The 26,318-nt window shown below is 42.1% G+C and overlaps 1 protein-coding gene across 6 annotated transcripts in view; it reads right to left on the minus strand.

The window, feature by feature from the left end:
* ABCA1 (ATP binding cassette subfamily A member 1) overlaps window positions 1-26,318 on the minus strand; it is a 138,089-nt gene that overhangs the window by 64,300 nt on the left and 47,471 nt on the right. For 3 of the 6 annotated variants that reach the window (XM_059925215.1, XM_059925214.1, XM_059925219.1), the window contains 2 exons: window positions 19,685-19,809; window positions 11,561-11,737 (listed from right to left, as the gene is read on the minus strand). In XM_059925215.1, the coding sequence (XP_059781198.1) occupies window positions 11,561-11,737; window positions 19,685-19,809 (302 nt within the window). Of the gene's footprint in view, window positions 1-11,560; window positions 11,738-18,018; window positions 18,128-19,684; window positions 19,810-26,318 lie in introns of all 6 variants that reach the window. The other 3 variants (XM_059925217.1, XM_059925218.1, XM_059925216.1) reach the window with 3 other exon arrangements.

Here is a 26,318-nt window from a genome sequence, read left to right on the forward strand (position 1 = left end):
ACCTGGACAATATTCACACCTCTTTTTCACAGTATTATTTGCACGAGTGTGGCTGTTTGTGCATTCTATATCTGGTCCACACGATGCTGTCTGCTTCAGATGGTGAAGCAGTGACAAGAAGCCAATCAGTTTACCTGGCCTGCGTGGGATCCAAGATAGTGCCAAACGCATCTGCGGCCAGGTACGTCACACCAATTGTGTACACAAGTCACCAAGTGCAAAAGGCTAGCTCTCTAAACCCCCAGACCCAACACTGGCCGGTTGTCTCCACTAGCAAGCATTCCCCTGAAGGAGACAAATCAATGGGCAGTTCATGTTGTTCTGAGAATACGTCTTCCCCATCTGAATGAATTTAAATCTTCATTGGGTAATGATTTTTCCTTCAGGTTTTTCCATTTAAGTGTCTTAACTTTGGAGCAAGCTTATTCTTCTTGTTTTAGAAGCTACACAATTCAGCAAAACTCCACACACACAGCAGGGCTTACTGCATGACTGTCTCACCCATGAATATAGTTAACCATAGACCTCATTACATTTGCTGTGGATTTCAGACCTTTAGATATTCAAACTCCATGCAATACCGTAACTTGTTGTCAATAGACTGAACTTTGGTTTGTTTGTTTAACTGATTGATTCAGGTTTTGGTCTCAAAGAGAAAAACACTGGCTAAACCCATCCATAAGTCATAACTAGAATAGTCAATTCCATTTTTTCGGATCCTTTTTACACTAATCGTTGTTTGAGATTAAATGCTCAGAATTCATTAACATAAGTATTGGCAACCTGTAATCAGTACAAACTAATTTCCATTTTCAAAGGAGTGCTGATTGGAGTTACACATATAGGTGTGGGTTGACATCACAGGGTTAAAAACACACACAATTCAAACTCAACATCAAGCTTAAATCTTACATTATCCAGGTATTTTGCTCAAGACTTCATTTCACTTTTTTGTGCTTGGACACTATAAAATACAGAGAGGAGACTGATGTAAATCAGATTTAATATTACAAATTAATGGGAAAAGGATGGGCTATTCAACCAGTGTTGCTGAGACAAGTAGTTACTCATTTAAGATAGTAATTTTTTGGTTTGCTCACCCTCCGGGGCGGGTAGGGGCTGGGAGCTGAGGCTCAGGCTTCGGAGGTCAGACCCCAGGGAGAGGACTGAGGTTGGCTATGTGAAGACAGCCTGAAGGGGGCTAGTGTGCCACAGATAACCAGGAGGGAGTCTGGGGAAAAGTCTGGACCTGCTGGAGAGGCAACACAGCATTCTTTCCAGGTGTGTGAGGAGAGGGGATTCCTGCTCCGTGTGCCCACAGAAGGCAGAGCACCACCTAAGCGAGCTCCAGAGACAGGCACAAGCCACGGCTATCAGCTCAGACCCCAGAGATGGGCATGAACTGCTAACGCTGCCACCACTGCCACTCAGAATCCTGTGTGCAAGCGCAGGTCACTACCCACACCCCCCCCCAGGAGCCTGTGCAGCCCACCACTGCCAGGGTCCCGTGATCCAGGGACAACTTCCCTGGGAGAACGCACGGCGCGCCTCAGGCTGTTGCAACGTCACGCCGGCCTCTGCTGCCACAGGCTCACCCTCCATTCCAATTATGACTACCATACCCCTCCCTTTCCCTGGCCTGAATGAGCAAGAGAACCCTAATCAGCTGCTGCTTTAATCCCCTCCTGTCTGGGCAGAGAACAGACGCCCGAGGGTGGCCTATACGCAGAGGCGGGGCCAAAACCAAAGCTGAAGCCCAGGAGCTGTGCAAACAAAAAAGAGAAAGGGAAGTTTCTACGTGCAGCCTCAGGAGCAGCGGATTAAATCCCCCCAATCAACTTGATAAACCCTGCATCTCTGGAATACCTGAACAGACAATGAATGCTCCCAAAATAGAGGCAGTGGACTTTGGGAGCAACTGTAGACTTGGGGTTTGCTTTCTCTGTCTGATTGGTTTTTGGTTTTATGTTTATCTTAGTTTACTTTTCAGTGCTTTTTATCATTAGTGGATTTGTTTATTGGTTTGATTGCTCTCTTCCTTTTCCTTTTTTTTTACTTTTTAAAACTTTTAATCTTTTTATTTTATTATTTTTTCTATTTTTATTATTTTTTTATTTTATTATTTTGTTTTTTCTCTTTTTGTGAGTGTGTATGTTTCTTTGTGTGATTTTTTCTGTTTAGTTTTGCTTTTACCATTTGGTTTGGGGTTCTAGCCGTTCTTTTTTTTTTTCTTCTTCCTCTTCTTCCTAGCCGTGTGGCTGGCAGGGTCTTGGTGCTCCAGCCGGGTGTCGGGCCTGAGCATCCGAGGTGGGAGGACCGAGTCCAGGACATTAGAACAGAGACCTCCCGGCTCCATGTAATATCAATCGGTGAGAGCTCTCCCAGAGATCTCCATCTCAACACTAAGACCCAGCTCCACCCAATGGCCAGCAAACTCCAGTGCTGGACGCCCCATGCCAAACAACTAGCAAGACAGGAACACAACTCCACCCATTAGCAGAGAAGCTGCCTAAAGTCATACTAAATTCACAAACACCCCAAAACACACCACCAAACGCGGCCCTGCCTACCAGAAAGACAAGATCCAGCGCCACCCACCAGAGCACAGGCACCAGTCCCCTCCACAAGCCACTGAACCAACCTCACCCACTGGGGGCAGACACCAAAAATAACAGGAACTATGAACCTACAGCCTGCAAAAAAGAGACCCCAAACACAGTAAGTTAAACAAAATGAGAGGACAGAGAAATACACAACAGATGAAGGAGCAAGGTAAAAACCCACCAGACCAAACAAATGAAGAGGAAATAGGCAGTCTACCTGAAAAAGAATTCAGAGTAATGATAATAAAGATGATCCAAAATCTCAGAAATAGAATGGAGAAAATACAAGAAACGTTTAACAAGGACCTAGAAGAACTGAAGAGCAAACAAACAATGATAAACAACACAATAAATGAAATTTAAAAATTCTCTAGAAGGAATCAATAGCAGAATAACTGAGACAGAAGAACAGATAAATGACCTGGAAGATAAAATAGTGGAAATAACTGCCACAGAGCAGAATAAAGAAAAAAGAATGAAAGGAATTGAGGACAGTCTCAGAGACCTCTGGGACAACATTATATGCATCAACATTCGAATTACAGGGGTCCCAGAAGAGGAAGAGAAAAAAAAAGGGTCTGAGAAAATATTTGAAGAGATTATAGTTGAAAACTTCCCTAACATGGGAAAGGAAACAGTCAATCAAGCCCAGGAAGCACAGAGAGTCCCATACAGGATAAATCCAAGAGGAAACATGCCAAGATACATATTAGTCAAACTATCAAAAATTAAATACAAAGAAAAAATATTAAAAGCAGCAAGGGAAAAGCAACAAATAACACACAAGGGAATCCCCATAAGGTTAACAGCTGATCTTTCAGCAGAAACTCTGCAAGCCAGAAGGGAGTGGCAGGACGTATTTAAAGTGATGAAAGGGAAAAACCTACAACCAAGATTACTCTACACAGCAAGGATCTCATTCAGATTCGATGGAGGAATCAAAACCTTTACAGACAAGCAAAAGCTAAGAGAATTCACCACCACCAAACCAGCTTTACAACAAATGCTAACGGAACTGCTCTAAGCAGGAAACACAAGAGAAGGAAAAGACCTACAAAAACAAATGCAAAACAATTAAGAAAACGGTAATAGGAACATACATATCGATAATCACCTACCTTAAATGTAAATGGATTAAATGCTCCAAGTAAAAGACACAGACTGGCTGAGTGCATACAAAAACAAGACCCATATATATGCTGTCTACAAGAGACCCACTCTAGACCTAGGGACACATACAGACTGAAAGTGAGGGGATGGAAAAAGATATTCCATGCAAATGGAAATCAAAAGAAAGCTGGAGTAGCAATTCTCATATCAGACAAAATAGATTTTAAAACAAAGATTATTACAAGAGACAAAGAAGGACACTACATAATGATCAAGGGATCAATCCAAGAAGAAGATATAACAATTGTAAATATTTATGCACCCAACATAGGAGCACCTCAATACATAAGGCAAATGCTAACAGCCATAAAAGGGAAAATCGGCAGTAACACAGTCACAGTAGGGGACTTTAACACCCCACTTTCACCAATGGACAGATCATCCAAAATGAAAATAAATAAGGAAACACAAGCTTTAAATGACACATGAGACCAGATAGACTTAATTGATATTTTTAGGACACTCCATCCAAAAACAACAGAATACACTTTCTTCTCAAGTGCACATGGAACATTCTCCAGGATAGATTGTATCTTGGGTTACAAATCAAGCCTCGGTAAATTTAAGAAAATTGAAATCATATCAAGTATCTTTTCCGACCACAACGCTATGAGACTAGATATCAATTACAGGAAAAGATCTGTAAAAAATACAAACACATGGAGGCTACACAATATGCTACTAAATAACCAAGAGATCACTGAAGAAATCAAAAGGAAATCAAAAAATACCTAGAAATGAATGACAATGAAAACACGATGACCCAAAACCTACGGGATGCAGCAAAAGCAGGTCTAAGAGGGAATTTTATAGCAATACAGTCCTACCTCAAATAAACAACCTAACCTTACATCTAAAGCAATTAGAGAAAGAAGAACAAAAAAACCCCAAAGTTAGCAGAAGGAAAGAAATCATAAAGATCAGACCAGCCACTACGGAGAACAGTATGCAGGTTCCTTCAAAAACTAAAAATAGAACTACCATATGACCCAGCAATCCCACTACAGGGCATATACCCTGAGAAAACCATAATTCAAAAAGAGAAATGTACCACAACGTTCACTGCAGCACTATTTACAATAGCCAGGAAATGGAAGCAATCTAAGTGTCCATCAACAGATGAATGGATAAAGAAGATGTGGCACATATATACAATGGAATATTAGTCAGCCATAAGAAGAAACAAAATTGAGTTATTTGTAGTGAGTTGGATGGACCTAGAATCTGTCATACAGAGTGAAGTAAGTCAGAAAGAGAAAAACAAATACCGTATGCTAACACATATATATGGAATCTGAAAAAAAAAATGGTTCTGACGAACCTAGGGGCAGTACAGCAATAAAGATGCAGACATAGAGAATGGACTTGAGGACAGGGGGAGGGGGAAGGGTAAGCTGGGATGAAGTGAGAGAGTAGCACTGACATATATATACTACCAAATGTAAAATAGATAGCTAGTGGGAAGCAGCCACATAGCACAGGGAGATCAGCTTGGGATAGCAAGGGTGGGAGGGAGGTGCAAGAGGGAGGGGATATGGGGATATATGTATACATATAGCTGATTCACTTTGTTATAGAGCAGAAACTAACAACACTGTAAAGCAATTATACTCCAATATAGATGTTAAAAAAAAACAGTAATTTTTCCATCTCATACCACTATACAAAATTAAATTCTTGGTAGACTGAAAACCTAAAACTAAAAATGAAAGTTTAAAAGATATAGAGGAGAAAATGTACTTATGAACCTAAGGTAAGGAAGGCCTTCTTAAAATACAGAAGTCCAAACCAAAAATGGGAACTAACGACTTCAACTTCTGAAAGTAAAAACTATGCACAAAAAGATGCCATCAGCAATGTGAAAAAACAAGCCAGAGACTGGAAGAAGAGATTTAAAAAACAATCTTTTAGAATAAAAATGGAATACCATGCAGCAGTTAAAATGAACCAGATGCCACATTTATCAACATTGATAAATCTCAAGAACATAACGTTGAGTGAAAAAGACAAGTTGCAAATCAACATGCACACCTATGAACACATGCAAACCAATACCCTATATTGTTATTAACAGAATGCAAATATATATATGGTTGCATAAAAATATGCCACTCCAGGATAACGGTTATCTTTGAGGAAAGAGGGGGATATACCGGTGACATAAATTGTATCTGTAGTGTTTTCTTTCTTGAAAAGAATCTAAAGCAGGCATGGTAAAATGATGGATGTTGGTACATGAGTGTTCTTTATATTATTTCTGTACCTTTTTATATATTTTCTGTACCTTTTTATATATTTGAACTATTTCATAATTTTCTTTTTAATTCAATGAAAGATAAGAGAGAGAGGGAGGAGGAAAGGAGATTGGCAGGAATGAAGGAAGGGTAAGAATATAAGTTGGCTTGAGTACGTATCAGATCTGAAAGATGTCTAACTTCCTTGAACAAAATTAACCCCAGGCAATATGCCTTAAAATGAGGCCACAAGATGAAGTCTGAGAACCATGTGCCTGCACCTACTGTTAACTGAGGTCTCCGGCTCATACTTACTTGACAAAGGCAGACAAAACTTGCCAATAGTATTTCCAAAGAGCTCTGGTAAGCCATTCACAGTTTGGAATTCCTCCTACTATTTTTCTTAACCAAAAACATTCCTTTGGCTATGAATTCATACAGGTCCCCATTGACTACAGGGGGCAAGATTTTCTTGTATGAAGGCAAATGGGGAAAAAGAGCGAAAATAAAACCTTTGGTGAAGACTGTACGTTCTGTGTTAAGCTAACAGGAATTCATGTATTATTCAATACTTTTAGATCACAACTAGATACTGTACTATCATTAATGGAAGAATAGACAAATGAGTATTACTCAAAAGCTCTTACCCATTTCTGCAAAATGTGTTAATCACAACATTGAAAGATTTCCTAAAAGCATGACATTCTGGGGCACTGGCCTGAGAATGACCAAGTCCAGTGTGCCATCTTTTCTGGGCCTAATAAATGACTTCATTATATTCTTTCTATCCTCACTAGCTTTTTCCTTCCACATGAATTTTATTTTTTTCTTTTTTAAATTGAGGTAACTATGGTTTATAACATTATATACATTTCACGTGTACATTATATTCCTACATTCTATAATACACATTATATTTCTATATACGCTGCAGCATGTGCCCCACCAAAAATTTAGTTTAACTAAGTTGTAAAAGACTGAAACTTAAAAAAAAAAAAAAAAAAAAAAAAGCAATAACCTAGCAAAGTCAATTTGACTTTAATTTCTGAGCTGGTGTTTTATTTCAACTCAGTGTCCTGCACAGTTCCTGACACATAATAACTAGGTGTCCAATAAATATGCAAGAAAAATGAAAAGCAAAGGGAAGAGCACATTAGGAGGGTGAGAGATGCACTGGTGTGAGTGCTGCTTCAAAGGTCATTCAAATTCAGATATACTCTGTTTCATATTCACCTCATCAAGTCAAAGACCCTTCAGGACAAGGATAACTCTTCACTCCTCCTCCACCTGCTCCTTCGATCCTTGCTCAGTCCAGCTGTGAGCCCACTAGTCCTCTGGGCACCTCAGGGCACCACTCACCTTACCTCCTTTGTCCTATGAACTGAGTTCCGCCTCTGCAAGAATGTGTTACACACCTCGGAAGACACAGGAACAGAACACTTTGTTCCATGGAGACAGAACTTTCCCTTTTCAGCTGAAAGTATAAGTCAAGGCAGTCTGGCCACATGGTCGTGAAGTGTCTAAGATGTTAGCAAGGTGGAGGTCAATCTGCATGCCTGTCCTTGCTAACTCGAATCAGACACCGTTTTCCTCACCTCAAAAACCAGACACCATCTTCACATCACAGACAGGACTAGAGCCCAAGCCTACTTAACCACACAGACTTTCACTAGGGCTCACAGTGTCCCATATGAGACAAGACTGTTGTCAGGGAGCTGTTGGCAGGGCAGCCCTCACTTTACAGAACCCAGAACTTATGAAGAATTCCTCAAGTTTCCAGTCTCAGCCTTAAAGCTGGTTCTCAGTGCCCAGTGGAATGAAAGCTCCACGTGGACCTTGTCTGCGTTGTTCATGGCTGAACCTTCAGTGCCTTAGAACAGTACCTGGTACAAAGTAGACAGACAGTAAATATGCGTTGGTTCTGTTGATGAATGTCTCATGCCTCGTTCAGAGATGCTCTGCTTCCCAAAGTCATTGCTCTTTGGTTTATGCATTACAAACCTTAATGAGTAGTGTCTACTGTACTTTAGAATCACTCTCAGAATATGAGCAAAAAAGTACACAGGGCTGAAACGGGACTAATAATAAAAGCCAAGGGCACTGAAGAAACACTTCAAAGACAGAATGAAATATTGTTCCAATATATGTTCCAATCCAAAGGCAGTTATGGCAGAATGAATGCCCTCCCCAAAGCTGTCCACACCCTAATCTCTGGAACCTGTCAATCAGTTACTTCACCTGGTAAAAAGTACTTTACAGATGTAAAAAGTAATGAATGTTAAAATAGGGAGATTATCCTAGATTATCTGGATGGGTTCAGTCTAATCACATGAGCCCTTAAAAGCAAAAAACTTTCAGGCTGGAGGCAGAGAGATGTAGCAGAAGGAAAAATCAGATTAAAGCATGAGAGGGGCTCAAACCACTGTGGCTGGGGAGGGACCGTATGAAAAGCATGAGAAGGAATGCTGGCAGCCTCTAGGAGTAAAGACCAGCCCCCAGCTGACATCCAGGAAGAAAACAGGGACCTCAGTCCTACAACTTCAAGGAACTGAAATCAGCTACCAATCCGAATGAGCTCAGAAACAGATTCATGTTCAGAGCCTCCAAAAAAGGAATACAGCCCTGTGAACACCTTGATATGCAAAATTCATACCTTCATTTTATGCAAGGTATAACCAAGGCACAAACAAATAATCTACAGCATAAGAAGCCTTGGCAATACCTAAGCAAAGAATGCAATTTTTCATTGAAATATTCTTCAGGATTACTTTGCTTGGTATGACTGATTTCTAACACTGATTTATGAAAGAAAATTTCTACCTTACCAGCCACTGCTTTCAGCATATAATTTATATTACTCATATCAATTAAATTATTAACTTCTATTTATTGAGCATCTAATGTGTACCAGGCCTTGTGCCAGGCTCTTCATATACCTGAGCAATAATCACAACCGAGGGTAAACTACATTATCTGTATGTAAAAGCCTCATTATCTGAGGCTTACAGAATCTAATGTATTCGAGGTCCCACAGCTGGTAAAATGCTGAGGCAGAATTTGAACCCAGATGCAGATGACCCCAGGCCTACAACCTTTCTACTCTGCCACACTTCCCCACTTCTGTCAAAATACTGGGGTCCAAGTGGTCATCAGGGAACTGAAGGAGACCCAGGAGAAAGAGCCAGAATACTTCGGCTGAAAAAGAGAGAAATAGCCACATCAAAAAAAAAAAAAAGAAAGAAAGAAAGAAAGAGAGGAGAAATGTTTCAAAACATGTCTCTCCTCAAAATCCACTTTTAGTACAGAAACATGTACCGACAGAACAGATTCTCTCCCCTCCCCTGCAATGTTGGTTGCTGCTCCTATTGTATATCTTGGCACAATTAACTGCCCATGTGCAATGAGGTCTCACGGCACACCCGTCTACCATCACCAATGTCAAAATTCCACCCAAATGGCAGAAGCAAAAGGCTGCTTAATGCAAATCAAGTATCAATCCCAGTGCTCCAATTAAGGCACTGCTATAAGAGTCACATTTCAAAATGTTTGGAAGTCACTTCATCCCGAAGGTATCCCCTAAAACATCTTTACACAGAGCCATCCTGGCCACTCATTATGTTCTAATTCAAGAGCCCCATTTTCTGATTTTAGAAAGACCTCACAGCAACAGCTGACAGGCAGGAGCAGAACCTGAGATGCTCCTATGCCCAAGAGATGGGCAGGAAGCATATGGCAGCTACCCTACTCAACACCCGCCGTGAACCAACTGGTCTACCAGGCACAACCACAACGTGACAGGATGGGCTGTGATGTAGCTGACAGTTTTGACAGTGCATTTCCATGTCCTCGATCACGCTACTTTTCCCAACTAGGGAGAGATTTTCAAGTTGAACCCTAAGCTGCTGATTGTCAGATTATGAAGGCTGTACTATCATTCTACTTAAAGCATAATTCAGACATTATATAATTAGAGGGATTTTACTGGGTTGTGCACACAATAGGTGTTTAATGAGTAAACAGAAGTGAAACAATGAATGGGCACCAGGATAAATTACTATGTCTTCTAAAAGCACCCATCTTTCCAAAGTCTGAATCATCCCAGCTGAAAGGGTGAACATTTCTATCTTGTTGTGAAATAAAGCAAAACAGCCAAAACGGTCCAAGGAAATTGTCTACCATTTGTAACAACCTTTGACCCTCTGTCTCACAATGCAAAAAGTGCCAACAGGCTGCAAGTGTCTTCACAGATGAGCTTATCGATTATTTAGACCAGTTATCTGGGGCTGCAGACATCTCCATACAGAAACATATCTTACTAAAATTATACTCTAGAAACATTACCAGTGGAATCACAGAGCACTGAAAATAACTCAGTACATTTTCAACCACTGAAACAGAAAATACTATTTCTGGAATAAAACAAAAACAGATCTTAAGCGTTAGGCCTAAGCCCTTCACACGGACGGGATCACCATCAACCCTGCCACAGAAGCATCCAAAAAGTCACAGTTTGACTACTACCTTCACCTCAGGCAGAAGCTATAGCATCAGAGAGTCAAGCTGGACACAAGGACTCCCTGATGGTCAGTCAAGAGTGCAAACCCTGGCATGTGTTTCTAAGGAATATTCTAGGGTATGATCCAGGTACAGGGTCCAGAAACAGAACCTTCTTAGTTCCCCAGGAGGGCCCATCTATCTCTAGAGAAATCATGGTGTGCAAAGTCTCAGAGGATTCCAATTTCTTTCTATTATAATGAGGAACATCTCTTTCCAGGCACATCCTTCTTCTAGGGCTTTTACCCTGGTTTTAAAAGAAACTACTGACAAATCAGAGAGCTCTATGGTGAATAGGAAACCTGAACACTGAATGCTAAAGGATGTTGTTCAAGGGGCATTTCACCAGAGCTCCAAGGAAAGCCAAAGAAAGATACCTGTTCTGGAACAAGACATAACACATAAACGACCAGAATGCTCAGACCCATCCCTATTCTTGGATGTATTCTCATGGACTGCTTCTCTGAACTAGTGATTCCCAGCTGATGACTGGTCTTTGTTGGGATTATTTTTTTCTGTGAATGCAATTTTGTCATTGATTGAGCTAATTATTGACTGTGCTCCCATCCAATTCCAGGGTTTTCCCACTGAGACATCTTGATGTCTCCTTTCTGATAGGCTTTTAAAAATGAATAGGTACCCATCTTCCCATCAATGGTTTTGAGACTTTTTAAAAAAAATCTGTGGAATTCCTTCTTCAGATGAACCCTTTCAATATTAAAAACCATAAAAAAAGCAGGTTTTCTCTGATTGAAACAGGCACAAGGGACCTTAGACTTGGACTCAGAGCCACACTCTACTTACTCTTCCCCCATTTACTCTTGGGGAGGTGGCCCAAAAGTTTGAAAGGATAGTTAGAATACCACTGAGCCAAATTATGTCTCCAACTCCCAGACAGCCCTATATTTCTACAAAAACAAAGTCACGTTGCCCAAGGAAAAACGTCACATTCCGAAAGTATTAGTGCTTGAAGCTTCTCCACACAGCAATCCTACTCACCAGGATCGGCTTCAGAATGTCCAGGTTGGAATGAAGTATTTGCTCTGCTGCATCCAGTTTCTCCTTTGGCAGGCTGCAAAGCATGGAGACTTCTTGGTCACCAAGTCGAATCACCTCTCCTAATTTTGATCCATTGCACAGATTGGTCAAATGTAACTGGTAGCCTTGCAAAAATACCTGGAAGCATTTCATGCAAAGAGAGAGAAGAAAAACTGGATTACAAAGATGGGAAGCAGGGTCCTTGAAGCCTTTTGGGGGACTTTACATCAAAACAGCTTTGAAGAATGGACACTGCTGGACTCTGTCCAGTGCATAGGGTCTCTACTGAACTTTAGGATGGATCAAGGCATGATCCTACATGACATTAAAACCAGAATGTGACATTTGACTTATCACCTCTACACTCTTGTCCTTGTGAGGGGAAATCCTGAGTCCAACTCTTTTTCTCAAAAGTGGGACATGTGATTCACCCAGTAGGAATCTAGAGTCTGAACTCCTAAAACCACTTTTATTAAAGAAAATAGAAAATTCTCATTATTTTGGAATGCATGATATCTTAAACAGGGGTTGGGCTGAATTATGAAAAAAAGGCATTTATACTATTTATTTGTAGATACAGATATTTAACTGATGCAAAGAACTATGTTCAAACAATTTCAGAATGTGGAACTCTTCCTTTTACTGGTATCAGAGCAGAGTACTAGAAACTCAAGCCCCTTACCTCACTGATGGGTGAGTTCTAAGTCTTTCTGGGTTTTTTTTAAATGTTTATTTATTTATTTTCTTATTAGTCACCCATTTTATACACATCAGTGTATACATGTCAATCCCAATCGCCCAATTCATCACACCACAACCACCACCCCCTGCCGCTTCCCCCCCTTGGGGTCCATACGTTTGTTCTCTACTTCTGTGTCTCAATTTCTGGTCTGCAAACTGGTTCATCTGTACCATTTTCTAGGTTCCACATATATGCATTAACATACGATATTTGTTTTCCTCTTTCTGACTTACTTCACTCTGTATGACAGTCTCTAGATGCATCCACGTCTCTACAAATGACCCAATTTCATTCCTTTTTATGGCTGAGTAATATTCCATTATATATATGTACCACATCTTCTTTATCCATTTGTCTGTCGATGGGCATTTAGGTTGCTTCCCTGACCTGGCTATTGTAAATAGTGCTGCAGTGAATATTGGGGTGCATGTGTCTTTTTGAATTATGGTTTTCTCTGGGTATATGCCCAGTACTGGGATTGCTGGGTCATATGGTAATTCTATTTTTAGTTCTTTAAGGAACCTCCATACTGTTCTTCATAGTGACTGTATCAATTTACATTCTCACCAACAGTGCAAGAGGGTTCTCTTTTCTCCACACCCTCTCCAGCATTTGTTGTTTGTAGATTTTCTGATGATGCCCATTCTAACTGGTGTGAGGTGATACCTCATTGTAGCTTTGATTTGCATTTCTCTAATAATTAGTGATGTTGAGCAGCTTTTCATGTGCTTCTTGGCCATCTGTATGTCTTCTTTGGAGAAAAATTTATTTAGGCCTTCTGCCCATTTTTGGATTGGTTTTTTTTTTTCATATTGAGATGCATGAGCTGTTTATATATTTTGGAGATTAATCCTTTGTCCGATGATTCATTTGCAAATATTTTCTCCCATTCTGAGGGTTGTCTTTTCATTTTGTTTATAGTTTCCTTTCCTATGCAAAAGCTTTTAAGTTTCATTGGATCCCATTTATTTATTTTTCTTTTTATTTCCATTACTCTAGGAGGTGGATCAAAAAAGATCTTGCTGTGATTTATGTCAAAGAGTGTTCTTCCTATGTTTTCCTCTAAGAGTTTTATAGTGTCTGGTTTTACATTTGGTCTCTAATCCATTTTGAGTTTATTTTTGTGTATGGTGTTAGGGAGTGTTCTAATTTCATTCTTTTACATGTAGCTGTCCAGTTTTCCCAGCACCGCTTTTTGAAGAGACTGTCTTTTCTGCATTGTATATCCTTGCCTCCTTTGTCATAGATTAGTTGACCATAGGTGCGTGGGTTTATCTCTGGGCTTTCTATCTTGTTCCACTGATCTATGTTTCTGTTTTTGTGCCAGTACCATGTTGTCTTGATGACTGTAGCTTTATAGTATAGTCTGAAGTCAGGGAGTCTGATTCCTCCAGCTCCGTTTTTTTCCCTCAAGACTGCTTTGGCTATTCGGGGTCTTTTGTGTCTCCATACGAATTTTAAGATTTTTTGTTCTAGTTCCGTAAAAAATGCCATTCGTAATTTGATAGGATTGCATTGAATCTGTAGATTGCTTTGGGTAGTATAGTCATTTTCACAATATTGATTCTTCCAATCCAAGAACATGGTCTATCTCTCCATCTGTTGGTATCATCTTTAATTTCTTTCAACAGTGTCTTACAGTTTTCTGCATACAGGTCTTTTGTCTCCCTAGGCAGGTTTATTCCTAGGTATTTTATTCTTTTTGTTGCAATGGTAAATAGGAGTGTTTCCTTAATTTCTCTTTCAGATTTTTCATCATTAGTGTATAAGAATACAAGAGATTTCTGTGCATTCATTTTGTATCCTGCAACTTTACCAAATTCATTGATTAGCTCCAGTAGTTTTCTGGTGGCACCTTTAGGATTCTCTATGTATAGTATCATGTCATCTGCAAGCAGTGACAGTTTTACTTCTTCTTTTCCAGTTTGTATACCTTTTATTTCCTTTTCTTCTCTGATTGCCGTGGCTAGGACTTCCAAAACTATGTTGAATAATAGTGGTGAGAGTGGACATCCTTGTCTTGTTCCTGATCTTAGAGGAAATGCTTTCAGTTCTTCACCATTGAGAATGATATTTGCTGTGGGTTTGTCGTATATGGCCTTTATTATGTTGAAGTAGATTCCCTCTATGATCACGTTCTGGAGAGTTTTTATCATAAATGGGTGTTGAATTTTGTCAAAAGCTTTTTCTGCATCTACTGAGATGATCATATGGTTTTTAATCTTCAGTTTGTTAATATGGTGTATCACATTGATTGATTTGCGTATATTGAAGAATCCTTGCATCTCTGGGATAAATTCCACTTGATCATGGTGTATGATCCTTTTAATGTGCTGTTGGATTCTGTTTGCTAGAATTTTGTTGAGGATTTTTGCATCTATGTTCATCAGTGATATTGGTCTGTAATTTTCTTTTTTTGTAGTATCTTTGTCTGGTTTTGGTATCAGGGTGATGGTGGCCTCATAGAATGAGTTTCGGAGTTTTTCTTCCTCTGCAATTTTTTGGAAGAGTTTGAGAAGGATGGCTGTGAGCTCTTCTCTAAACGTTTGATAGAATTCACCTGTGAAGCCTTCTGGTCCTGGACTTTTGTTTGCTGGAAGATTTTTAATCATAGTTTCAATTTCATTACTTGTGATTGGTCTGTTCATATTTTCTATTTCTTCCTGGTTCAGTCTTGGAAGATTATACCTTTCTAAGAATTTGTCCATTTCTTCCAGGTTGTCCATTTTATTGGCATAGAGTTGCTTGTAGTAGTCTCTTAGGATGCTTTGTATTTCTGTGGTGTCTGTTGTAACTTCTCCTTTTTCATTTCTAATTTTATTGATTTGAGTCCTCTCCCTCTTTTTCTGGATGAGTCTGGCTAATGGTTTATCAATTTTGTTTATCTTCTCAAGGAACCGGCTTTTAGTTTTATTGATCTTTGCTATTGTTTTCTTTGTTGCTATTTCATTTATTTCTGCTCTGATCTTTATTTCTTTCCTTCTGCTAACTTTGGGTTTTGTTTGTTCTTCTTTCTCTAGTTCCTTTAGGTGTAAGGTTAGATTGTTTTGAAATTTTTCTTGTTTCTTGAGGTAGGTTTGTATAGCTATAAACTTCCCTCTTAGAACTGCTTTTGCTGCATCCCACAGGTTTTGGATCATCGTGTTTTCAGTGTCATTTGTCTCTATGTATTTTTTGATTTCCTCTTTGATTTCTTCAGTGATCTCTTGGTTATTTAGTAACGTATTGTTTAGCCTCCATGTGTTTGTGTTTTTTACGTTTTTTTCCCTGTAATTGATTTCTAATCTCATAGCATTGTGGTCAGAAAAGATGCTTGATATGATTTCAATTTTCTTAAAGTTACTGAGGCTTGATTTGTAACCCAAGATGTGATCTATCCTGGAGAATGTTCCGTTTGCACTTGAGAAGAAAGTGTAATCTGCTGTTTTTGGATGGAATGTCCTATAAATATCAATTAAATCTATCTGGTCTATTGTGTCATTTAAAGCTTGTGTTTCCTTATTAATTTTCTGTTTGGATGATCTGTCCATTGGTGTAAGTGAGGTGTTAAAGTCCCCCACTATTATTGTGTCACTGTCGATTTCCTCTTTTATAGCTGTTAGCAGTTGCCTTATGTATTGCGGTGCTCCTATGTTGGGTGCATATATATTTATAATTGTTATATCTTCTTCTTGGATTGATCCCTTGATCGTTACATAGTGTCCTTCCTTGTCTCTTGTAACATTCTTTATTTTAACGTCTGTTTTATCTGATATGAGTATTGCTACTCCAGCTTTCTTCTGATTTCCATTTGCATGGAATATCTTTTTCCATCCCCTCACTTTCAGTCTGTATGTGTCCCTAGGTCTAAAGTGGGTCTCTTGTAGACAGCATATATATGGGTCTTGTTTTTGTATCCATTCAGCAAGCCTGTGTCTTTTGGTTGGAGCATTTAATCCATTCACATTTAAGGTAATTATCAATATGTATATTCCTATTACCATTTTCTTAATTTTGGGGGATTTGTTTTTGTAGGTCCTTTTCTTCTCTTGTGTTTCCCAGTTAGAGAAGTTCCTTTAGCATTTGTTGTAGAGCTGGTTTGGTGGTGCTGAATTCTCTTAGCTTTTGCTTGTCTGTAAAGCTTTTGATTTCTCCATCGAATCTGAATGAGATCCTTGCTGGGTGGAGTAATCTTGCTTGAAGGTTCTTCCCTTTCATCACTTTAAGTATATCATGCCACTCCCTTCTGGTTTGTAGAGTTTCTGCTGAGAAATCAGCTGTTAACCTTATGGGAGTTCCCTTGTATGTTATTTGTTGTTTTTCCCTTGCTGCTTTCAATAATTTTTCTTTGTCTTTAATTTTTGCCGATTTGATTACTATGTGTCTCAGCGTGTTTCTCCTTGGGTTTATCCTGTATGGGACTCTCTGCGCTTCCTGGACTTGAGTGGCTATTTCCTTTCCCATGTTAGGGAAGTTTTCAACTATAATCTCTTCAAATATTTTCTGGGGTCCTTTCTCTCTCTCTTCTCCTTCTGGGACCCCTATAATGCGAATGTTGTTGTGTTTAATGTTGTCCCAGAGGTCCCTTAGGCTGTCTTCATTTCTTTTCATTCTTTTTTCTTTATTCTGTTCCACGGCAGTGAATTCCACCATTCTGTCTTCCAGGTCACTTATCCGTTCTTCTGCCTCAGTTATTCTGCTATTGATTCCTTCTACTGTAGTTTTCATTTCAGTTATTGTATTGTTCATCTCTGTTTGTTTGTTCTTTAATTCTTCTAGATCTTTGTTAAACATTTCTTGCATCTTCTCAATCTTTGCCTCCATTCTTTTTCCGAGGTCCTGGATCATCTTCACTATCATTATTCTGAATTCTTTTTCTGGAAGATTGCCTATCTCCATTTCATTTAGTTGTTTTTCTGGGGTTTTATCTTGTTCCTTCATCTGGTACATAGCCCTCTGCCTTTTCATTTTGTCTATCTTTCTCTGAATGTGGTTTTTGTTCCACAGGCTGCAGGGCTGTATTTCTTCTTGCTTCTGCTGTCTGTCCTCTGATGGATGAGGCTATCTAAGAGGCTTATGGAAGTTTCTTGATGGGAGGGACTGATGGAGGGTAGAGCTGGCTGTTGCTCTGGTGGGCAGAGCTCAGTAAAACTTTAATCCACTTGTCTGCTGATGGGTGGGGCTGGGTTCCCTCCCTGTTGGTTGTTTGGCCTGAGGCAACCCAACACTGGAGCCTACCCGGGCTCTTTGGTGGGGCTAATGGTGGACTCTGGGAGGGCTCATGCCAAGGAGTACTTCCCAGAACTTCTGTTGCCAGTGTCCTTGTCCCTTGGTGAGCCACAGCTGCCTCCCGCCTCTGCAGGAGACCCTCCAACACAAGCAGGTAGGTCTGGTTCAGTCTCCTATGGCGTCACTGCTCATTCCCCTGGGTCCCAATGCGCACACTACTTTGCGTGTGCCCTCCAAGGTTTCCCCCAGTCCTGCCGAAGTCCTACAATCAAATCCCGCTAGCCTTCCAAGTCTGATTCCCTAGGAATTCCTCCTCCCGTTGCCAGGCCCCCAGGTTGGGAAACCTGACGTGTCGCTCAGAACCTTCACTCCAGTGGGTGGACTTCTGTGGTATAAGTGTTCTCCAGTCTGTGAGTCACCCACCCAGCAGTTATGGGGTTTGATTTTATTGTGATAGCGCCCCTCCTACCGTCTCACTGTGGCTTCTCCTTTGTCTTTGCATGTGGGGTATCTTTTTTGGTGAGTTACAGTGTTTTCCTGTCGATGATTGTTCAGCAGTTAGTTGTGATTCCGGTATTCTAGAAAGAAGGAGTGAGAGCATGTCCTTCTACTCTGCCATCTTGAACCAATCTTCCCTAAGTTATTCTTATGTATTCATTTCAGCAAAGAAACTTTCCTTGGCCATATCTTATTTAATTAGTTTTACTGGACCTAAATAAACTGCACTTCTTCATATATGGTCCTTACTGTCCATTAGACAATAAGTTCAGTAAGATGAGGGTCTTTGTTTTTCTTGCTCTCTTTGTGTCCACTGTGCTGGAACATATGGACAGTAAATATTTGTTGAATGAATGAATGGATAATTCAGACTCTTTATTACTCCGTTACTATTTCCTCTGTTTGTTTCAGTTAGTGCAACCTGACCTGCTTGTAGTACAACCTAGTGGGAGTGATAGACCAAAAGCCTTTCAAGACCCATGCAGTTTTCTAACCCTGCAGAGCACTTGGTTGGCCATGGTTTCCATTAAGTTTCCACCTACTGCCAGATACTCAAGTACACTTCACTTTTCCTCCTTTCTCTAACTAGCCCTTGCTGCCAGCCTACCTTTAGTATTTGGTTTAAGAACACTGACTACACAGAGACTAATTACCATGCAAGGACCACCTCCGTACTTAGGATGCCCCTTATTTTAAACTGATCAGATGTGACAGATAAGAAATTGGCGGAGGGCAATGGAAATCATGCTAACGATTTTCATAAGCCTGCTGCCTTTGGCCCATCTCCCAACCACACAATTGGTGAACTCAAGGCATATTTTCCTAGTTTCATAAGGGAAAGCAGTAAGCACATTTTTCGAATTTTTAAAATTCTAGATCATGTAAAGTAAAGATCTTATTTTCAGTCATAAACATTTCCACTACTTCTGCTTACTGCAAAGGCAAGCTAGTATGTAGACATGAGACACAGTAAAGAAGCAGTTCCCCTTTCTGCCAGAGAATAAATTTGAGACACTTCTCTGAAAATCAATAACCATGCAGTCTGGGTCTGCTGTCCACCACACAGGAGCAGTGTGATTATCTAATGATGCCAGTGGAAGTTTCTGAAAATCTGAGGTTAAAATTCTACATAAACACTAACATTGTTTCCTGGTTTTATAAATTCAAGGAAAAAAAATTAAGCATTTTCTCCTTATATATCTTTCTCATCTATCTTTAAAGGAAGCATTACATTTTGAAAATCTCCTGTCTTAGATTTTATAGACAGAGATACTCTAGGTAATAATCCTCAACCCTGGTTATTGTTTCAGAACTGTGAAATTTTAAAGAAAATGTTTAATTCATCTTAAATTCATCTCCCCTTTAGGGAGACGTTATCAACAAATGCCAACTGATGGGCAGGAAATCAGTTTTATTTCAACCAGCGGGCCCGTGACGCCAGGTTGTACATTCCACTCTCTGGATGGTTTGGCAACGCCAGCCTGAGCAGGGAGGTAAAGACAGGTGAAGCTGCATTGGAGCCAACAACCTCCTTCAGCGCCATTACAAAGACAGGATTTTATTCACTTCCCTCCAGGCGCTCTCCAACAATGTCACTGCCATCAGCCCCACCAGGGAAAGTGACGGTCGCAGCTTACCTTGCGGAGACTGACACCAGCCCCCAGCATCTTGTCCACAGTTGGCCTTGGCAGAGAGAGGTTGTGATGCAGGAATCCAGAGAAGGTTTCATTGTCTACCAGGAAGTCCCGAAACTTCAAGCCTGCTGGAGAAATAGCGTTTTATTTTCATTTCATAAGTAACTCAAAAAATAAATAAATAAATAAATAAACAAATAAAAAGCACGACGGAGCAAACTATCATAATATTGACTGCCTCGTTTTAAACCGATTGATAACCACAGGCCTCTGGCTTAAGCACACAGAGAAACAAAGTTCAGGGAGCTTCGCCTTAACAGCAGAGACAAGAAAAGACTGCTTTCTGAAGCTGTGGAGTGTGGCACTTCTGTACGTACACACACACACACACACACACACACACACACACACGCAGCTTTTCCTTGCTTTTCAAAGAAAAAAATCAACCCACCTGAGATTTGTGACCCTGACCCCACAGCTCCCGTCTCCCCAGTGCCATCTCAGACAGCTAAACTTGGAGATATTTAAAGCCTTTATTCCCACAAGCCTCAGGGCCTGGTTTCCTCTTGATGCACAGCACTGGTTCTCAAACTTGAGCGGGCATTAGAATCACCTGCAGGACTTGTGGAAACAGACTGCTGGTCCCCTACCCCCAGAGTTTCTGATTCATCGGCCTGGGATGTGGCTGGAGAATCTGCATTTCTAACAAGCTGCCAGGCAGTGCTGCTGCGGCTGGTCTGGGGCCCACCCTTTGAGAACCAAGGATGTAGAGCATTATGCATATCAAAGCGCTTTCACAGACTTGGTCTCATTTCAGTTCTAAACGTGGAACACGTGATACAGAGCTCCAACACCCAGGTCTGCCGTGCTTTAAGAAAACACATATGCATACATTTAAAAAAATCAACGCTACCAAATGATTGGATTGCTGCAGGGTGTCACACAGAATCTCTTTAAATAATTAGCCCTTCAGGTACATTTAGAAAAGGTTCCAATCCAGTGCAGTGAAGCAGAAAAAGCACTAGCCAGAAATCCAATTTTAGTCCCCAGAGTTGGAGGCTGTGCCTAGTGGCATCACTTGGGTATTTCATATCTTTCTGAATTTCAGCTTCTTCATCCCAAAACATGAGGTTTCTGGCCAGATGCTTGGCAGGCCCTCCCCTTTACTGAAATGCTCTCATTTTCCCTGCCATATTTCATTTGAGTGTCCACTTCTCCTTCTGCCCCTCCCTCTTAATAACCCAACTTCTTTCAATAAAGAGAAAACCAGCTCGTCATGACCTCATGACCAGGCAGACATCACTGAGAGACTAGCCCACAGGCCCAGGAACGAACCCACCTCTCGGGGGCAAACCTAGCAAACCTAAATCACTTAACTGATGAGAAACAGATGTTTGACCTGAAAATGGGGCTGTGAGGTGAGGCTTAAAGAGGACAGGAATTAATCCCGGGAGCTATGGGGGTGATGTGCAGAGATAAAGTAGAAGGAGGGCTCAAAATCCAACCAGACTCTCATCAGTGCTTCCTGATCCAGACATGTTCTGCTAAAGCAAACTTTAATAATACAGAGTTATAGAAGGGATACACTAAGCATGATTCGCGTCTCTAGAGAAATGATTCTCTGGCTACACCTTATTTGACTAACTCCTAGTTATTCCTCAGGACACGTTCAAGAAGCTGGTCCTGGCCCAGTCAGTACCCCTTCTGAGAACAGGTGCTCCTGCAGGCTGACCCCTGCCTGGTGCTCCCTAACACATATGACGCTGCGTTCTCACCATCGTGTTCGCTTCTATAGCTGCCAAACCTCAGAGCATCTTAGACTCACTTAGGGACATGCTAAAATGCAGTTTCTTGGGCCCAATTCCCAGAGATTCTGAAATAGTGGCTCTAGAGTGGGGCCTAAGAATCTACATTTTAATAAGCATCTCTTGTATTTCTAATGCAGGGGGTCTGGGGACCATCCTTTTAGGAATGCTGCTTTATTTGCATATTCTCTCCACCAGACTATGCCTCTGGGACACAGACTATGTCTTTTATCCTTGTATCCCGGTGTCCAGATCAAGCAGAGAATTACTGATCAGTGAATGATGGCTGGATAATAAATACTAGGAGATGGGATCAGGGCTGGGAAGATTCCGGAAGTATCCGAGCAACATCACAGGAGGTTTCCTTTCAGCTGTACAGGCCCGAGAAGGGCCCAGAGGTATTAGGATGATCCCCAGGCTGCACCCCAACAGTAAGCAGGACTCCTGGTCACTAGAACTATATTCCCAGAGACGCAAAGTGACATCCTGAGTGTCCTAGTAGCCCTAAGGTATCCCTAAGGTAAACGGGAAGAAGGTAGGAAAGCTAGTGGCTTCAACTGAGGTCTGGCATGGAAAGCCTGACACTAACCACTGTGGAACAATGGGGGTCAGAAAACCTGGGCTCTGTATCCGTTTATTTGCCAGATTATTTCACCTAGCTGTGTCTTCACTGCCTCACCTGTAAAGTGAGGGATGAAGAAACCTCTCTGAGCTCCGGACAGAACAGAATATTCACATGAGCTGAGCCTCAGTGACCAGGCGGGTCACACACCCCTCCTGAGAGTGAAAAGCCAGAGCAGCACTCGACACTGGGCTGAGCCAACTCCAGAATAGCCTCCTCCCTCCGGAGCAGGGCTGCTGAAGGTTGGGAGGCGGACCCCGCTGCACTTGCGATGGCTCTAGGTCACGAGCAACACTCTTGAGACCAGGGAGCATGCACAGTGCATTTACAAGACGTTTCTGGTAAGTCATCTGGCTCTGCGGATGAGAACAGCTGGATGTGATCAAACTCCAACTGCCTCTCAGTGAATCCTCCGAATGAGAAAGAAGAACCGAGAGGCTGATTAAACAGTCAACAACCTTTGGCAGTGCACGTGCACGTGGTGGGGAGGCCGCCATGCGGCAAGGCAGCAGGGAGGGCCAAAGATCCCTGGCTACGAAGAACTTGAATTCTGGTCACACGGATACCACACATGTGGATGCAGAGTCACACACCGCCACCACCAAGCTGCAGCCGGTGTGCGCGCAGGAAAGCAGCGTTGTGGGGTGCACTGGTTCTCAACCTTGGCTCCCGGGAGACGTGATCAGAACTTCTGGGGCTGAGACCCAGGCATCAGAATTTTCTAACACTCCCCAGGGTGATTCCAGCCAAGTTTGGGAAACAATAGTGCAGTGAAAAGATCAGGGGTGTGGGACCAGAATAACCTAACTTTGATGCTGGACTCTGCTGTTTATGAACTGTGTGGCTTTGAGAAGTTCACTTTGCCTTCCTGAGCCGAAGATTTCTTACCTAAGAGGTAAGGGTAACAGTACCCACTTTTCGAAGGTATGAGGATTAGAGATATTTACATGTAATGCATGAATAGTGAGCAACGGGCTCATTGTAGGTGCTCAAAAAATGATAATAATTTTGTGATTATTGAGAAGGGTTTATTTCACTCACCTTTACTAGTGTACCACCATGAAGTGTAGAGAAAAGGTAAGGACACAGGCACTGCCCTCAAGGAACTTCCAAGGATGATAAGGGAGATGAAGAGGCAAATCAACAGAGAAAGCAGAAGGGATGAGAGAGCCAGAGGAAGGCAGCTCATGGAAGCATTTGACCCAGATGAGGCTTATTATCTGCAAGTGTTTCAAGGGGGTAGTCAGGCTGAAGCCAAATTCTGGAAAAGGACAGAGAGCCTGAAGTCTCCAGAGGCTGTGTCTGGTGAGGAGAGGGTAAGGAAGGCCTCCCGTGATGGCAGGGACCTTGTAGTCATAGTGCTGTGTACACCAGGTTCTCAATGTTTCTGAATGAATAAATAAATGTACAAGCAGATAAACATAGAGGAGATTCCTCAAAACCTAAGATTTGGGGAGTAGGATGGGAGAAGGAAGAGGACGAGTTATAGTATGAGGCCAGAGTTGGGTGACTTTGTACCTCTGGTCTCAGTTTTCTCCGTTTTGTTGTTGGCAGGAAAATGAGTGGAGAAGCCAAGAATATCGAGAAAGCCTGATGTCTGAAACGGCCCTTCTCCTCTCGGCCTAGCTAACTCCTACCCTTCTTTATGACTTGGGCCATAAGTCATCTCCTCCAGGAAGCCTGCCCTGACGTTCTGCCCTCAAGCTGGGTCAGGTGGCCATCCTCTGTGCCCTAATAGCCTCCTAAGTGTGCTTCCCCCAAGCTGCAGTTGTCTGAGACCACATCTTTTTCCCCAGAAGAACAGAAGTGCCTGAGGGCCAGGACTTTGGAACTCGAAAGCACAGCAGTGCCTGGCACAGAGAAGGCACCCCGGCAATGGTGGATGATGGAGGAATGGACGAACACAAATGAGTGAATCAAGTAATGAACTCAGGTAATCTGCTGCGGGTAGGGAAGGGTGAAACAGGACCTGAGTGTGAAACAAACCAGGTCAAGATAGCGTTAGAGTTTCTCTAAGCCCCCTCAGCTGCGTCAGTCCAGGTCAGGAAGACAGTCAGGTGAGTGGGAGCTGGAAGCAGAGTGTTGGAAGTGTCAATAACAGGATAAATGGGGATGACGGCAGCATCTACGTCACTGCACTGAGCTGGGGGTTAAATGAGAAAATGCACCTGAAGTCCCAGCATAATGCCTGAAACCAAGAAAAGTTCTCAATAAGGACGGCTAATACCATCATCACTTTCAGGAAAGACACCTCATTAGCTTCGTTGCTAGTTTGATCCTAAAGCATATGCTTTCAGAATAGATAAGAACACAGAAGTGACTTTGCCAACTAAGTCAATACTGAATTTATGATCTAAGGTATATGCACGTGTGTGTGTGTATGTGTGTGTTATGTATTTGCCTGGCTGAGCTCCTGAGTCAGACAGAACTATTGAATTCTTTCTGCTGACACTGTCTATAAGGTGAAGAAAAGGTTGAAGCTAACCGATTTGCCTATTCAAAGCTTTAGAAAAGATAAATAAATCTAGCATTTTGCAGAGAATCAATGGAAATGATCGCCTCTACAGGATCACTGCAAGGATGGGCATAGATGGAAGATGACCAGTAAGAAAAACCAGCCATTGGAAACAAGACAGAGAACACAATGGAAGAGACAGTCACTTACTTGGCCATTTAACTTTGCCCACATGAGCTGACATGACCTTGATTTTCTTATCTGTAATGTGTAAGTTGTAGAAGATGATCTCAGAGGTCTTCTTAAAGTTGGTACTGAAAGGTACACTTGGGGTAAAACTAAATCAGCACTGGACATGGCATCAGAAAATCTGAATTCAGGTCCCAGTTCAGCTGTTTCCTCACTGTGTAATCATGAACCTCACTTTTCTGAATCTCTCTGGGCCTCAGTTTCCTTAGATGTAAGAAGGGTTAATAATATTCACAGCTTGTTGTGAACACCAAGATCAAGAAAGTGAAAGTACTCTTCTGGAGGGAAAGGGCCTCAAGAGTTTACAAGGGTAACTGAGAGGATATAAATGCTGTCACAGAATATGGTCATCAGGGAGCTCAACAGGTCACTAAACTAAACATGAGTCCCTGCTGCCTGCAGAGAAGACCAAAAGTCCAGCAAAAGGCGCCTAGAGCTTTCCGGCTGCCATCTCTCTGATATGGACCAAAATACTTGAGGAGCCAGCGGCAGCCTGTCCTTTTCCAGAGAGCTTTGCTTTGGGTGCAGGGAGGCAGGGCAAAGGAGAAAAAAAAAAAAAAAACAATTCAGGAGCTTGGAGTCTAAAGAACAGAACAAGTGAAGTGTGTGTTTGTGGGCTGAGGACAAACAGGACAGAATCCTCAGTTCCTTGCCAGCCCTCTGGGCCAGGCAGGCTAAGGAAACGCTTCCACAGCAGCAGAGAGAGGGGTGTGGGGGGGGGCACTGCACCGGGGGGTACCTTCATGGCCACGCAGTGTTCCTTCTGCTTCTTCCCAGCCTGCCTGCGTGCCGCGGAGAAGGAGGGGAGCAGGGAAGAGGGAGGGCAGCAGCCCCGGAAGGCGGAGGAGGGAAGCCCTCAGCAGAGCTGGCGGCGGGGTTACTCTCGGTCAGTGCCCTCCAGTGCCCAGCTCCGGTTTCAAGATCGCTGTAGTCTCTTTTGTTCAACATGAAAAGAAACCACAGGATCAGCTGCTTGAGAAGTGGGTGGAGGAGGCAAATGAAAAAAAAAAAAAAAGAAGTCGAGAAAGAGATCACATCAGCTTCCCAGGCCCAAATACTCTTCTTAAAAGGACCCCAGGAGGGTCTCCCAGCCCTGACCCTGTCGCAGGGGCAATGGCCTGGAGGGGCCACGGCCAGATTCTCGCTCCTGGCTTGACTCAGCCTAAGCCGGGCCTTCTAGACAAGACTGCGAAACATTTCTCTGCCAGAAAAGGGCTGGGAACAAACATACTCAGGTGTCTTCTGGGGTATTTTTTGTTGTTTTGGTTTGTTTTCCTGATGCTACGGCTCCACTTTCTTCTTCAGGGATAGCTCCCGCCTGCTTCACTGAGACGGCTGGGCCCTCCCCGGGAAAACCAGGGCTTCTCTGGGAAGTTCAGGGCTCTGGAGAAGGGGGTAAGGCAGCATACCCTGGCTGCTCCCTGGGCTGACTCCTTAGGGCCCGTGAGAGGAGGCCGGGAGCCTGGGGTACACACAGCCTCAGGACCTCCCTGCTGGTCATCTGGG

This window comes from Balaenoptera ricei, chromosome 6, assembly GCF_028023285.1.
Source record: "Balaenoptera ricei isolate mBalRic1 chromosome 6, mBalRic1.hap2, whole genome shotgun sequence".
Taxonomy (NCBI): domain Eukaryota; kingdom Metazoa; phylum Chordata; class Mammalia; order Artiodactyla; family Balaenopteridae; genus Balaenoptera; species Balaenoptera ricei.